Source organism: Thalia democratica, chromosome 6 (genome assembly GCF_965202585.1).
Source record: "Thalia democratica chromosome 6, ktThaDemo2.hap1.1, whole genome shotgun sequence".
Classification (NCBI taxonomy): Eukaryota; Metazoa; Chordata; class Thaliacea; order Salpida; family Salpidae; genus Thalia; species Thalia democratica.
The window spans coordinates 44,071,575-44,085,786 of NC_139170.1; the positions used below are offsets into that span (position 1 = coordinate 44,071,575).

General features: G+C 33.9%; 1 protein-coding gene across 3 annotated transcripts in view; it reads right to left on the reverse strand.

The window, feature by feature from the left end:
* Window positions 1-454: 454 nt before the first annotated feature.
* Window positions 455-14,212, reverse strand: part of LOC145838502 (uncharacterized) — a 30,190-nt gene continuing 16,432 nt past the window's right edge. For all 3 annotated transcript variants that reach the window (XM_082946108.1, XM_082946109.1, XM_082946110.1), the window contains 25 exons: window positions 13,698-13,897; window positions 13,282-13,464; window positions 12,820-12,964; window positions 12,563-12,709; window positions 11,371-11,601; window positions 10,924-11,117; window positions 10,384-10,511; window positions 9,779-10,083; window positions 8,004-8,183; window positions 7,252-7,395; window positions 6,729-6,974; window positions 6,312-6,464; window positions 6,028-6,195; window positions 5,528-5,765; window positions 5,106-5,238; window positions 4,831-4,959; window positions 4,394-4,529; window positions 3,882-4,127; window positions 3,437-3,616; window positions 3,081-3,221; window positions 2,673-2,942; window positions 2,278-2,478; window positions 1,769-1,891; window positions 1,362-1,550; window positions 455-1,143 (listed from right to left, as the gene is read on the reverse strand). In XM_082946108.1, coding sequence (XP_082802234.1) covers window positions 1,090-1,143; window positions 1,362-1,550; window positions 1,769-1,891; window positions 2,278-2,478; window positions 2,673-2,942; window positions 3,081-3,221; window positions 3,437-3,616; window positions 3,882-4,127; window positions 4,394-4,529; window positions 4,831-4,959; window positions 5,106-5,238; window positions 5,528-5,765; window positions 6,028-6,195; window positions 6,312-6,464; window positions 6,729-6,974; window positions 7,252-7,395; window positions 8,004-8,183; window positions 9,779-10,083; window positions 10,384-10,511; window positions 10,924-11,117; window positions 11,371-11,601; window positions 12,563-12,709; window positions 12,820-12,964; window positions 13,282-13,464; window positions 13,698-13,897 — 4,464 coding nt within the window. In that variant the 3' untranslated portion in view covers window positions 455-1,089. The remainder of the gene's footprint in view (window positions 1,144-1,361; window positions 1,551-1,768; window positions 1,892-2,277; window positions 2,479-2,672; window positions 2,943-3,080; window positions 3,222-3,436; window positions 3,617-3,881; window positions 4,128-4,393; window positions 4,530-4,830; window positions 4,960-5,105; window positions 5,239-5,527; window positions 5,766-6,027; window positions 6,196-6,311; window positions 6,465-6,728; window positions 6,975-7,251; window positions 7,396-8,003; window positions 8,184-9,778; window positions 10,084-10,383; window positions 10,512-10,923; window positions 11,118-11,370; window positions 11,602-12,562; window positions 12,710-12,819; window positions 12,965-13,281; window positions 13,465-13,697; window positions 13,898-14,212) is intronic.

The window sequence follows — 14,212 nt, forward strand, 5'->3', positions numbered from 1 at the left end:
TTAGTATTGTATGAAGTTAAACAGCGTTTTGTTTACTATTACACTTAAATAGCCTTTTTAATTTTTTTTAACCTTCTTAGAAATAAAAATAGGTTTTTAGTTGTTAATAAAGTATCATAATTATAATAAATTTATAAGATAAAATCTTTTAACTAATAAACTTATCCTGAGTAAAAGCTGAAAAATATTTTATCCATATTGTTTTAATAAATCGACAAGTTTTAAAAGATTAGGGTGTTTTAAAAAGTATACTTCTTTTTTTATTCTAAACTTTACTCTGAAACTAATTAAAAAAAAACTAAACAGTAATTCAAAAAAAACTACAATAGGTACTTGTTACAAACTTTATTAAAAATTTTTCGAAGCATTGCGACAAAAAAAAAAACAACTTCTAAGTAATTATACGAAAACTGAAAGTTTTAATAAGTAACTATAAGAGAAAGTACTTGTCTGCAAAAAATAAAAGTGAAATTAGAGGACGGAAAACAATTTTCTTAAACTTTTCAGTCAATTAGCGCAGAAAGTAAAATTAGGCAAAAAATAGTGATGACAGCTATAACTACCAATTAGAAATTTTACAGAAACTAGGATAGATAAAAAAGCTACTGAAATCGTATATACAAAAATTTATAGAATTTTTTAGTTAAAGAAGACAATAAAAGAAAAAATAAACGTTAAAAAGCTAAAAAATGTACAAAAATGAAATAAACACAGTGCTAAAAATGGTTTGAAAAGGTGAAAGTAATGTAAAAAGTAAAAAAAAATATGTTAGTTGAGGTCAACTTTATCACAGCCTGAAAGCTAGTATCGACAGCTTCGTTAACTAGTGTTTCGTGACGTCATATTTGAAATGTAGTGACGTAATAAATCCTTTAACAGTGACGTAAAATCAGCACAGTAAAAAAAACTCACAGCGTAAAAAATACAGTCTTTAGGAAAAATATTCGTTTAATCGAAACTCAAAACAAGTAAAAGTATTTTAAACAAGCTAATTTCAAAGTAGGTCTTTCGACAAGCAAGACATGTAAGATTTTGATTCTAGTAAGCAGCCCTCGCTTGTACAATGAAGAACTTTTACTTTGTTTTTGTTCAGTGTCTCCTTCTCCTAATTTCTTGACTCAGCTGGTCCTTCAAGGTGGCTGCCTAAAAAAGGAAATATTTGTTTAAAAATAATTTTATTTTATCAAAGAACGAAAGAAAAAAACTAAGTTAAATATATTATTTAAGCTTTTACAAATAAAATAAGATAAAAAATTTTTCATTAACAAATTTTTAAGGCTATAAAAAAAAAACAGTAGCAATTAAGTTATTTTGTGAAGCAAACAGTAAAAGTAATCAAATAATGTGACGTCACAACTTACTTGTTCTTCCAGTCCCTTGACGCGCTGCCGGTGAGCTCTCTCGCGCGCCTCCAGTGTTCGTTCCGACTGAATCTGAGCCGTCCTCAGCCTCTCAATCTCCAGTTCCGACTCCTGCCGGTGCCTGGTGGTGATTTCGATCAGCCTCTTGGCGTTCGCCTGCTCCGTGTCTGACAACTGCTGCTGCATCGCCTGTTAGAAAGTTTGTTGGTGTTCTATGGTTGAAAATAAATTTTATCTAGCTTCATTTTATTTTTTGGTTTTTAGACTTATATATAATATTTCAAATATTAAAGTGTTAAATTGCATAATTTAAACCATTAAAAAAAAAAAATTATAAAAAATAACTCTTTAGCTGAAACTACTTAACTGATTTTTTAAATAACAAATCTCAACTTAATATTTTTTACTTGTATAGTCTTTCTTGCATCTTCTAGTTCGCATTCAAGGTCTCTGCAAGATCTATCCAAAACTCCTCTGTCCTCAACAAGCCTCATCGACTCTTCTTCAGTCTTCAATCGTTCTCTCTCAACCTTTTAGAGTTGTTTACGATCAATAGCTTGATAAGAACAACTTGTGGCTATTTGTATAGTAAAAGTACTAAAATTGAAAAACTGTTTATCAAATAAATTAAGTTTTCGAGCATTAACATTAATCAAAAAGTAGTTAAATAATGTTATAAGTTTTATGATAAAATGCATTACAGTACTCTCTTTATATCAAAACGTTTTTGTAGTTTTGTTAGAAGTAATCTTTGTTTCATCAACTCTTTTATTTAAAGTAATATATAGCACAAGTAAAAGAAAAAAAAAAAACACTTACTTGACCAACTTAAGGTAAAAAAAACTTAATTGTAAAATATGTTTGGAGTGTATAATTTTCAATCCTCAAATAAAATGTTGTGAAATAATAAACAAACTTTATCAAGTGTCTTCTGCAGCGCGTTCTTGTCCTTCTCCAGTCTGACTGCTCCCCTCTGAGTTTCTCTCTTCTCGCTGTCCAGCTGTGCGATCGCCCTCTGAAGTCCCGTGATCCTCTCCTGCAAGATCCTCTTCTCCTCCTGCAATTTCTGGATCCTCACTAATGCCGACTGTTCCGCTTCCTGGCGCTTGTCGCAAACCTACAAATTTTGTAGTTGTTTTCCACAACGAGGTTAAGTAAAAAATATGCAGTTAATATCTATTTTTTTTAAGTAAACATTTCAAAAAAAAAAAGTTTAAGATTAAATCAATTCACGTATTTAGCATTAATTGTTTTCAAATTTATAATTAAATCATACAAAAGCTGTACAAATCAATTTGAAATTTTTGCAACCTGCTGCAGATCCTTCAGTTGAGTCTCGACCTCGGTCCTCCGCACCTCGCAGTCCTCCAGCTCGTGGACAGTCGAATGCAGCCTCTCGCTCAGCTGCGCGTTCTGCTTCTTCAGCTCCTGCGCCTGCTGCCTGTTCGACTGCAGCCTCTCCTGCAGCACCCTCCTGTCGTGCTCCGAAGCGGTGAGCATCTTCTGCAGCTGGCCGATCTTCTCGGTGAGCGACGAGGCGGCCGCTTCCTTCTCCGACATCGACAGCGACAGCGATTGAACCTGCGCGTGAAAAAGAAGTTTAGATATTTTTGTGGCTGAGAAAGTTTTTTTGTGGAAATTTTACTATCAATTAAAATGATTTTCGTTTAAATCGTTTAAGTATTTGAAGGAGGTGATGCAGTTACTTTTAAAATTTACCTTGTCTTTCAATTGACTTTCTCCTTCTTCAGTCTTAGCCAGCGCATTGCTCAGCCTGTCGATTGTCAGTTGCAGAGAAGTGCATTTCGTTTCCAAGTCCTGGATTTTCGACTGCAAGCTGGAAGATCTTTCTTGCAATACCTTAAAGAGAAAACAATTTTAATATATTTTAGACAGTAGGTAAAAATTTTGATGATGTTAATTTAAAAGATATTTTTACTGGTTTTTGAAATTTTGGTTAGTATATCTGATGAATACTCTGTCATTTTTTTTATATATTATTGCTACTACATCACAAATTTACTTATGCCTTTACTATATGTTGAAAAATTAATTTTTAAAACTTAGTTAACGACCTGGTTACTAGTTTCTTTATCATTTTGTGCCAGTTTCAATCTCTGGAGGTCGCCTTCAAGTGCTCTTCTTGCGAGTTCAAGCTTAGTAGCTCTCTGTTCGGATATTTCGAAAGCTTCTTTCAGTTTTCTCTTGTCTGATTCGTTCTTTGCCGCGATGTTCTTCATCTTGTTTATCTTGTCCTGGTTTTATAAAAAAAAAAAATATTTATTTTTATACATAACTTCTTGCAAATTTGTAGCGTAAATTTCGATACACCCGACTTAAATACAAAAAAATAAGCAGAACAAAGGTTATTACAAACTTCAAAAGTTTACAAATTATCTACTTAATTATAAGAGTTTCTTAACTTTGGTACCGCATACTAAGATAAACTAAAATTAATTCATATATGAGAAGAAAAAATAGAAGAAATGTGGACACTAAAACAACAGACTGTCTACTTACTTGCAAGCACCTTCTCTCCGCCTCGTTGCTCTGGCACGTCCTCTCCAGGCCTGCCAACTTCTCCGCCGTCTGCTTCTGCTCCCTCTCGTTCCTCCTTATGGTCTCCTCCTGCAGCATGAGCGCGGTCTGCGCCGACGCCAGCCTTCCGTGCGCCCCCCTCTTGCCTTCCTCCGCTTCGCCCAAGGACTTCTGCAGGTGCTGCAACCTCTGGTTGACCCTGTCCCTGTCTCCCTCCATCTCCATCAACTGTTTGAATGTTTATTTATTTAATTTAAAAATTTAATACTTGTTAATGTTTAAGTATTTATTACGTTTGTATTTGTTCTGATCATACCTTAAAAAACAAGCTTGGAATTTTGAAAGTTTAGCTTTATTTATACTCAACTTAAATCTATCCAATAGTAAAATCCACTATCAATTTTCTAATAGTAAACAAATGTAAGTATTAGCTAATACTTTTCAGACAATTAACGTTTAAAGTTATCAATTTAAAAAAATAAAACGAAACATACCTGTCTTGTTAGATTGGAAATTTCAATCTTTGCGTCGTCTTTCTCGCGCTGGGTGTCTTTGAGTTCCTGCAAGAAGTCCCTTAGAGCCGCTCTCACGACCTCAGGATCAATGTCTTGCACCAGTTGCTCTGAGCGACTGTTTGTAAAATTAGTATAGTAAAAAAAAAAATAATAATTTATTTTAGTGAGAATGTATTTAAAAAATATATGGTGTTTAGCATGATTACTATTTTCATTTAATAAATAATTCCATGCAGCCGTTTACAATTTAAGTGAAATTTAATATATAATAAATAGTAAGTTTAGTGATGGAAATCTTCTTAAAACAAACTATTTTGGTAATTAAAAGTTCGGATAGTTTTTTAATAGCCTCCTTAATCTAAAAGCCTATAAAATTTTGAATTAGATTATTATATCTATATCTATATTTTTAAAACCTTGGAGAAGCAGATCTGGTAAAGTCTGGGTTGCGTTCCGGAGATCCAGTTGTGGGGATTGGGTCCCCTTTTCCGTCGGTTGTCGTGGTGAACGTGTTGTCAAAGTTCTTGGATGGTGAACCGCATCTCCTGTTTTACATCGTTTATTATATTTGTGTTTGATAACTTAACAATTTCAGTTCTTCTACAAATCATACACTGTAAATGTAACTTATAAGTATTTAAAAGTTTTTAAAACTTCACGACAAGAAAATATATTAAAACTTTTTACTGACCTCTGAGGGGACGGGCTCGCTGATCTCATTCCTCTCATTGGGCTCATTGTTCTTCCCAATCGGGAAATTCCCAAGGTTCTTCTCAGTGCGCTGTGGAGACTTCCCAGCTTGAATTCAACATCTCGCTTCATAGCTGTAGAAAATAGTTAATGTTTTAGAATGAATAAAGATTATGTTCATTCCAACTATAATTTTTTATTTTATTTTAAATTTAATATAATGATATTAGAAAAAAGTAGTTTATTTCATTTAGTTTTACAACATTTGAGTACTTCGTGAGCTGCAAATAGTTTTTAAAGTGTTTAATACTCTTTTAAAGTAAATTTTAAGTCCTAATGAAAAGCGAGCTATTTGAATGCCTTTGAATTCACTTTACATTAATACACACTTAAATAAAAAATTAAAAATAATCAACAACCGACCTTCAGTCTTGACCATTTCGTTCTCCAGCCCGTTGACTCTTCCCTCGCTCGCCGACAGCTTCATCTTGTTATCGGCCAGCTCCTCGTCCAAGCTGTCGATCTTCCCTTCCAGGCTCCTGATGTCCGTCTTCTGCCGCTTGGCGAACGAGTGCGCCTCCGCCAGCTGCTCCAGGTAGTCCCTCTCCTTGGCGCGCAACTCGCCTTCCAGTTCCGACAGTTTGCGGGAGAGAAGCGAGTTCTGAGTTTTTTATTTCAATTTGAAAACAAGTTTCGTTAAAGACTTTTTTGTTATAATTTAAATGCGTTTTGCTTGAAAGAATGCGTTGAGCATGTTGTTAAGTATGAAACTTCTACTTGAAAGAAATTTGTTAGCAAACTTTGAGAAATAAGTAGAATTTTTTCACTTTACGACAGCTCAAACTAACTAGCATATACTTAAATGCAAAATTTAATTCAAAGTTTACAAAGACTACTTATATTTCACATTTTATTGATCTTACCTCCTTGAGAGCTTGTTCCTTGCTCGCCTCGGTAGCAACGATCTTCTGCTTCAAACCGAACGACTCTCTCCTCGCCTCTTCTTCTTTCTCCTCGTCCTGAGCCACTCTGTCCTGCAGCTCTTCCACCTCCTTCGACTTCTTGCTGTTCTCAGTGTCAAGCATCTTGACCTAACGAAATACTGTTTTAATATCAAGTTTTCATTTTAAAGAACAGTAGCAGCTTTAAAAAATTGAAAGTTGCTTTATTATAAAAAAATGTTTTAAGATTTGAAAGAAATTAAAACCTGTCTTCTGAGTTCTTGAAGTTCCCTTCTCGTTTCGAGCCTGCTTCTTTCCACTTCTCTAAGACTCGCTCTCAGGTCTCCGTTCTCCTTATGAGTCGTATTCCTGCTTTCGTCCAGCACGGCTATCTTCTGCTCCTTCTCTTCGTTTGCACGCTGTTATTTTTGTTTGTTTTGCATAACTTATAAACAGTTGTTGATGAGTAAACTTTTAATATAGTATTAAAAATGTAAAAATAAACTTTACTAATATACTTGAAGTTTTATTTTAAAAGAGTAATAAAAACTTTTTTTCTGCGAGGTATACCAGTTAACGTTTTTATGTTTAAACACTTAATAACACTAAAAAAAAAACTCACTACATGATAAAACTCTATATGAACTGGTTAAGTATTAGCAAAGTCATATTCAAACGCGAACCTTGAGAACGATTCTTTCCTGTTCCGCCCTCTTCACCTGCTCCCTCAGCTCCTCGTTCGCCTTCACCACCGTCTTCTTCTCGTGCACCTCCGCGTTGATGCCCCTCTTCAGCTCCAAGTTCTCCTTCCTCTGCCCGTCCCGCTGCTCCTCCGTCTCTCGCACCTTCCTCTGAGCCTCGATGAGGTCTCTGCGCACTCCGTCGCGCGCGTCCTCGCACATTCGCAGCTGCAGCTTCAACTCCTCTACCTGTGAAAATTTGTGAGATTTTATTAGTATTGCACTTTGAAATAAATGAACTTTAAAAAAGAACAATTTTTCAAAGTTAATGAGCTAAAAGCGTTACTTATACTAATTCGTTTGAACTCTAAAAAGAAAATAGTTTACAGTTTTGCTTTGAGTAACATTGAATTAATTGGCTTGTTTTAATTTAGAAAAAATGATTTTTGTATAACTTTATCAAAGCTTAGTTTTTGTGACAGCTCTAATTTACTAAAAATTACAGTAAACTGTTGTTCCTTCTCACCTCTTTCAAAGCGGCCTCTCTCATCTGGTGTACATTCTTGCAAGCCTCATTGACGCTCTTCACTTCTCTCTCGTGAGCTTCAGTCGTCAGCTCGAATTGAGTCCTGAAGTCCTTCAACTCTTGCGTTATTTGGTTGATGGTGTTCTGTAAATTAATACATAAATTTGTTTTAATACTTTTATGATCAGAACTTATACTATGTATAACCTAGTATTTCAAAAATCTTATTGATTGAGAGTAAACTAGGGTGGGTACTTAAACTTGCTATTGCGAGCACTGGTCGTTTTAAAACTTAGTTGTAAACACTGAAATTTCTTATCTACTTATATATTGCTTAATATATCCTATATATTTAGTTTAGTATTCTTGCATAAACTTAAGTTTTAGAAAAAATTAAAATAAGCTAACGATCAAAATCAAAAACACTGAATAAGCACCTAACGTTTTTGGTTTCAATCGCAACGAATTAGATTTGTTGACAGTTTGCTTTTAAATATCGGTGAGTTTAAAAACTAGATTTTAAGTAATCAACATAGATTGATAATAACTTACGCTTTCCTTATATAATCTTACTACAACTATGGCTAAGTATTAACTGTTTATAATTTTTCAATATACCTGTTATTGTTACCAATAAGTACTATCCTTGTCAATGTGTATACACCTTAAGTTTTAGTTTTGTATTTTTGCAAAAGTTTTAAAAACAATATGAACCAATCAGATATCATAATTTTTCAATACAAGCTACCAACCCGGTCCTTCTCCTGCTGAGAGGCGGCGTTCCTCTTCTGCTTCTCAACCTCGGCTTCCACGTCTTGCAGCACCTGCAGCGCGTTGTTCAGCTTCTCCTGCAGCGCGTTCTTCTCCGTCTCCTTGATGCACAGTGCCTGCTGCTTCTCCGCTTCCGCCATTATCAGCGCTTCGTTGTGCTCCTGTTTGCGATATGTTAGCAATAAGGTTTATGTGAACATAGTTTGCATGTTAGTTATTATATTGGATTAAAAAAGTAAAAACTTTATCCAAATTTTAGAACTACTCAATTAGTTTTTTGCTACTTAGTATTGCGTTTGTATGAGTCCTAATCAGTATTTTTAAAGTTATGAAAGGTTTGTTTTAATGTGAAAATAATAAGTAGTTACATACACTTACATGCTTAGCTAATAACTTAAGTTGCTTAGCTTTGGTTGTAAAAATGTTACATATATGTCTTCAATTTAAGAAAACTACTGATCAAAGGTAAGATACTATCACTGTGCAGTTTTATGCCCAAAATTACTTAAAATAAGAATTAAAAGAAGTTCATACTTTTGTTACGTAACGAATTTTGAATAACTGCTAGTCAAAGATGATTGGATAAAAGCTAATTTCTTCAACTTGTTACATAGTTATTGTTAGATATGTTTGTGGAAATGTTTATCGTTTACAGGTCGCTACAAGATTTTTTGTATGGAAGGTTTTAAACAAACTGAACACTCCCGCTGAAGCCACGCGGAAAGTACAATCATCAGGACACAAACACTTGTTTGCCGACGCTTTATTTTGTTTGTTTTCGCGGTTACAACTTGAACGGTGTTTGCGTGCAACTGACAACATGATGGAAGCCTTGAAAGTCGCTGTTGAACTTTGCGTACAATAAGCAATTTAAGCTTTTAAGAGGCTTTAAACTGTACTATTTGTTTTTGATAAGAATGTTTTAAAGTTTACCAAGCTTCTTAAAGAAGCGTGACTTAAAATTAAAAACAAATACTTTTAATAAAAACTATTTGTTTTTGATAAGAAATTCTTTGAAATTAGTACACAAGTCAATTGGATAAGTGTTATTTGTAGTAGCTAGCAAATAAAAGTATTCTACATAAAGAAAAGTTTGGGCAAAAAGCAAAACACTTGAAAAACAATCGTGCTTATGAAACATGGGCAGTCAACAAAAAGCTACAACTAGATTGTAGTGGTTAAAATTAGATTTATACAGGTGAAAGTAAAACTTACATAACTTATAGGTTTTATTTATGTTAGATCAACAACACAAATTATTTAAATAAAACCATCATTTGATTTTTGTGAAAATCTACAAATATCTTAAATTATAGCTTTCACAAAAACTTTGAAATAAGCTTAAATATTTTATATAGAAAAGTATATATAAAAGGCTGTTAAATAAATATATATTTTATAGCATCATCTTGTATAATGAGAGATTTTATCTTTACTTTTTTATTAGTTTCTTTTAAATATATACACACATAAATATATAAAATTAAGGTGTTTCATAAAACAAAACCAAAAATACTTTATTTGCCCAATGTTTTAAAAGTATTAAAGATCTTATCGGAGTTTAAATATATGTTCAAACAAAGTTATATAGACCTTCACAGACCAAAAACGTTTGTTTTATACTTGCATAATTTTGTTTGTTATGACTATTAATTTTATCAAAATTTATTGTTACTGTTTCGTTTTCCTAAAAAAAAAGTCAGTTATAATGTATTCGATTCCAATTATACAATTTAATTTCAATGTTCCTTCCAACCTGGATCATGGCTTCCATCTCCTCGTTCAGCTCCGTCTTCTCTCCCTCGAACTTCGCCTGCATCTCCTCCTTCTCCAGGTTGAAGTTGTGCTGCGCTTCCTGCTTCTCCGACGTCAGCTCCATCCTGAGCTGATCCTTCGCCTTCTGCGCCTTCTCCATGTCCTCCTCGTGCGCCTGCTGCTCCGTCTTCAGCGCCACCTGCGCCTCCCGCTCCTGCTGGATCATCTGCTGGTTCTGCAGTTGCAGGTCTTTTTGTAACTTCTGGTTCTCCACTTCCATCTCCTTGCGCACCTTGCCGATCTCGACTGTCAAAATTTTTGTTTATGTTATGCTTTTTGAAATTTCCAAACATTTTTGATTGTTTGCGAAGTTATACATTAACATAAACTAAGTTATTGAATTAAATTGAGTATGTACTTTGAAGTTTTTTTTAAACGATTTTTTTTTTTTTAGGAAACATCTTAATACCAATACTTAAAACATTTGTCAATTATTAGGTAGCTAGGTCACTTTTCAAAATTTGTACTTCATTTTTATTACTATTAGAACACTTTAGTGTACATTTTATAAGGTAAATCATTTTACTTCGTGATAGAAAAACTTACCTTGCAAAGCTTCGTTCTTCAACAAAGCGTTCTGGTTGACTTCTTCAAGCTGCTCTTTCTTGGCCAACAAAGTCGTGTTGTTTGACTGGGAGTCAAAAAGATTTGTTTCCAAAGCTTCCTTGTCAGATCTTAAATTTAAAAGGAATGAAAATTTTAGAATTAAGTTTTGAACGCTAAAGCTTTTAAAACATAAACAAGTGCAAACATATAAAAGTTCAAACTAAAATAAGTTAAATACTTTTTAATAATTTAAGATTTTCTAGATTAATATATTTATTCTTTCAAAAATTTATTTTACAAGCTAAGTTTCGGTCAAAGACCTCTTCAGTGCTTAAATAAATCTTATTCAAATAGAATCTCTTCTATTTGAATAAGATTTATTTAAGCACTGAAGAGGTCTTTGACCGAAACTTAGCTTGTAAAATAAATTTTTGAAAGAATAAATATATTACTTCTCCTCCAGCAGTTGAGATCTCTCTATTTGTTTTCTTGAAACCAAAACATATTATATTTTCTAGATTAAGTAAAAGTGAAACAAACCTGAGCCCGGCAATTTCTTCAGACAGGGATCTGTTTTCCCTCTCGGTTGCAGTGAGCTGAACAATCAAGTTGGCTTTCTCCTTGGCCAGCTCCTCTTTCTCCTTCGCCAGCTTTCCGTTGAAGTCGTTCAGTCTCACGTTGTCTTCCTGGCTCCTTGAGAGGTCTTCCTCGATCGCGGCCTTCTGGCGAGTCGTCTGAAGTACAATAAGTTGTTGTTGAGAAAATAATGTTGTTTGATGCGTTTAAAAAAAATCTGTTTTTATTATTGAATAAACTTTTGAACACAGTTTTTATTAAACTAAGATGCTACTTTTAGAAATCTGTTTTAACTTGATTAATGTTATGTAAGTCTATAAAATAAATTAATTTGTTTAACTTTGTTTTACCGAAAGTTTAAGCGTTTTATCTGTTTGAAAACAACATTTTTCTTATACTTTAAATACCAACCTGTCCGAGGGTGTCGGCGAGATCCGCTTTCTCCCGGTGGCTCACCATCAGGTCCTGCTCCAGCTTCTCCCTGCTCTGCTCCGTCAGCACCAGCGAGTGGTCCAATCCGGCCTTCTCGTTGTGCAGGTCCATCTTCTCCTGCTCCGTCTTGATCAGCTCGGCGCGGATCGAGTCCTTCTCCAGCGCCAGGTCGTGCTTGGCCGCTCCCAACGCCGCGAACTTGTCTTCCATCTGTTGTTTGATTTTTGAGTTGACAGTTTGTTAGAAAAATATTGGTTTTCCCGTTAAACCGTTTACAACTTTACCTGTTGTCTCTATTACTATTTAAAAAATCGGTTTTAATACTTGCTTTTGTTAGTATCTTACCTATTTTAGTTAAATTATTTGCTTGTTAGATAATCAAATTGAGTTTTTTACTAAATTGCTGTTTTTTTCACTTTTTGTCACTTCGTTTAACTCGAAGTGCTTGCCACATAATTCCGTCCTCGCAAGTTTAAGTTTTCTCATTGATGGGACAGTTTTAATAATCTTAAAGTTTAGAAAAAAAAAATGTCGTTAAAATGTTTACTGCCTTTTTATCTGTTAGCTATAAATTTTAAAGTTTTAAAACTATAAACATAACAGTAAAATTCGTGAGTGGTCGATAATAAAAGTTGTACAAGAATAAACTAACAGCAAACTGTTTTAATGCTAAAGTTAATAAAAAGCAACTCCAAAATTGTCTACAATACACGGAGTCGTAAACTATAATGATTTAAAAAATACAGCAAATATTGTTTTTTTAAATACTGTACATAAAATTTTATAACTGTTTGAGATTTACGAAAGTTACTATCGAAACACGTAGTCATTAATAACTCATTCAAGACGTTTGTTTGTATGGTAAATAATATGCGGAGCGGAAATTAAAAAAACTAACTAATTTTTATTTGTTTACGATATTTATCGTAAGCAAAGTATAATATTTTCTTGTAAAACATGGCACAAACTGTCAAATACTAGCAATTTACAACATCAAGTGCATACTTGACGTTTAGCTTCTTAGAAAAGGTTCTTGAATAACAAACTGAAAATACTAGATTATTATTTTACAAATATTACGTATGTACAACTGCGAAACTTTTACAAGCGACTTAATTTGATCTACGTAAAAAAATTAAATGGATTATCTATGTTAAGTTGGTATTCGTACCTCGGCGATGACTCTGTAGAGTTCAATCTTGTCCTGAGCAAGTCCCTCGTTGAGGTTCTGCATCTTGGCCACCTGATCCCTCAACGACGCTTCCTCCGTCTTCAGCTTGTTCAATGCCAGCTCTATTTCCGCGTTCGTCGTTTCAACCTGTGAGATAAAATTATACCTCTACTAATGCTGTATAAAAAACTGGTACTTTAATAGCTTCTATATGAACAAAAAAATATAAACTTTTAAATACAGAAAATATCCAAAACCTTTGCAAGAGCCTCGACGACTTCCGATTTCTCCGCTTCCATGATTTCTTTCGCCAGCACTGATTTGTTGAGAGCCTCCTTGACGGTCACCAGCTGCTCTCGTAGCGAGGACTTTTCACCGTCCATTGTAACTTCTGCTGATTTTCTGTTACAAAATAAGTTCTTCGTTAGTAAAAAAAATTGAAATATGAAAAAATTAAATTAATATAGTTGATAAAACAGTTCAGCAGTTACCTTAAGTTTGTTAAAAGTCTTTTTAATTACTAATAAATAAGATATGTCTTAAAAGTATGAAAAACAAAAACAAAAATATTTAAAAACAAAAATTAAAAATATTTTTGATTATTGAACAAGCTGTCGATAAGAAGTTTATAAACAAAACTAAAAAACTTAATTTAATAACTCTAAAAACCTTGTACAAATTAAGTTTCTTTTGAAATATATATTATTTTCATTACTAACCCTCTTTCAAGTTCCTTCTGTTTTCTCGCCAGGTCTTTCAGCAGGTCTTCCTTCTCGTCCTCCAGGTTGTCCCTGGTTCGCTGAAGGTCCGCGTTCGCCGCTTGGAGGCGCTCTTTCTCCGTCCGCAACGACTCGATCCTCGACTGCAGCGACTCTCTCTCCTTGCCCATCTCGTTCTTCTCACTAGACGTGTGTTGAACTTTGTTAGTAATGTGTATTTAAAGTTTTAACATGCTTATGATTTAAAAACTCTTCTTTTAGCTTCTAATGAGGATTTTTTTTTTGTATATTTGCCAACATAAACAGCTTATTTTCAAGTACCAGTAATTAAGCTTAGTTTATATATAAGTATATAAATATCGAAAATTTATTTTAATGGTCAGTAACAACTGATGTACATCCAAACACAAACTCACCTTCCAACGACTTCTGCCGACGACTTGTACCTGTAAGCGTCCCTCTTGGCGTCCTCCTTCGCTCTGGTGGTCGTGTCCAGGTCCTCTCTGATGGACAGGAGCTGCTTCTCCAGCATGTGCTTGCTGTGGTCCGCATCAGCCACCTGCTTCTTCAGCGCCGCGTTCGAATCCTTGGCCGCGTCCAATTTGGCTCGAAGCTCCTGATTTTTGGTTTAAAGTTAATTACTTACTGCAAAGGTCAGAGTTGTTGTCGGTAAAAGTTTTTTGTTAATACTTTTGCAGTTAGTTTCAAAAGAGTTTTTTTTTGTGAATCTGTCGTGTTTTGAAACGTCTTGTTTTTGACGAGATATTTACTTTCTTAATTGTAATGATAAACTTTATCAGTTTTGTTATGCAGGTTACCCACTTTTAATTAAGTTTTATGTGGTAGGTATTTTTTCATGTTTTTTGGAACATCAAGTGTTTTAATTTAATCAAAAAAAAAAATTGCAGAGTGGTTCTTTGCTTTTACATTT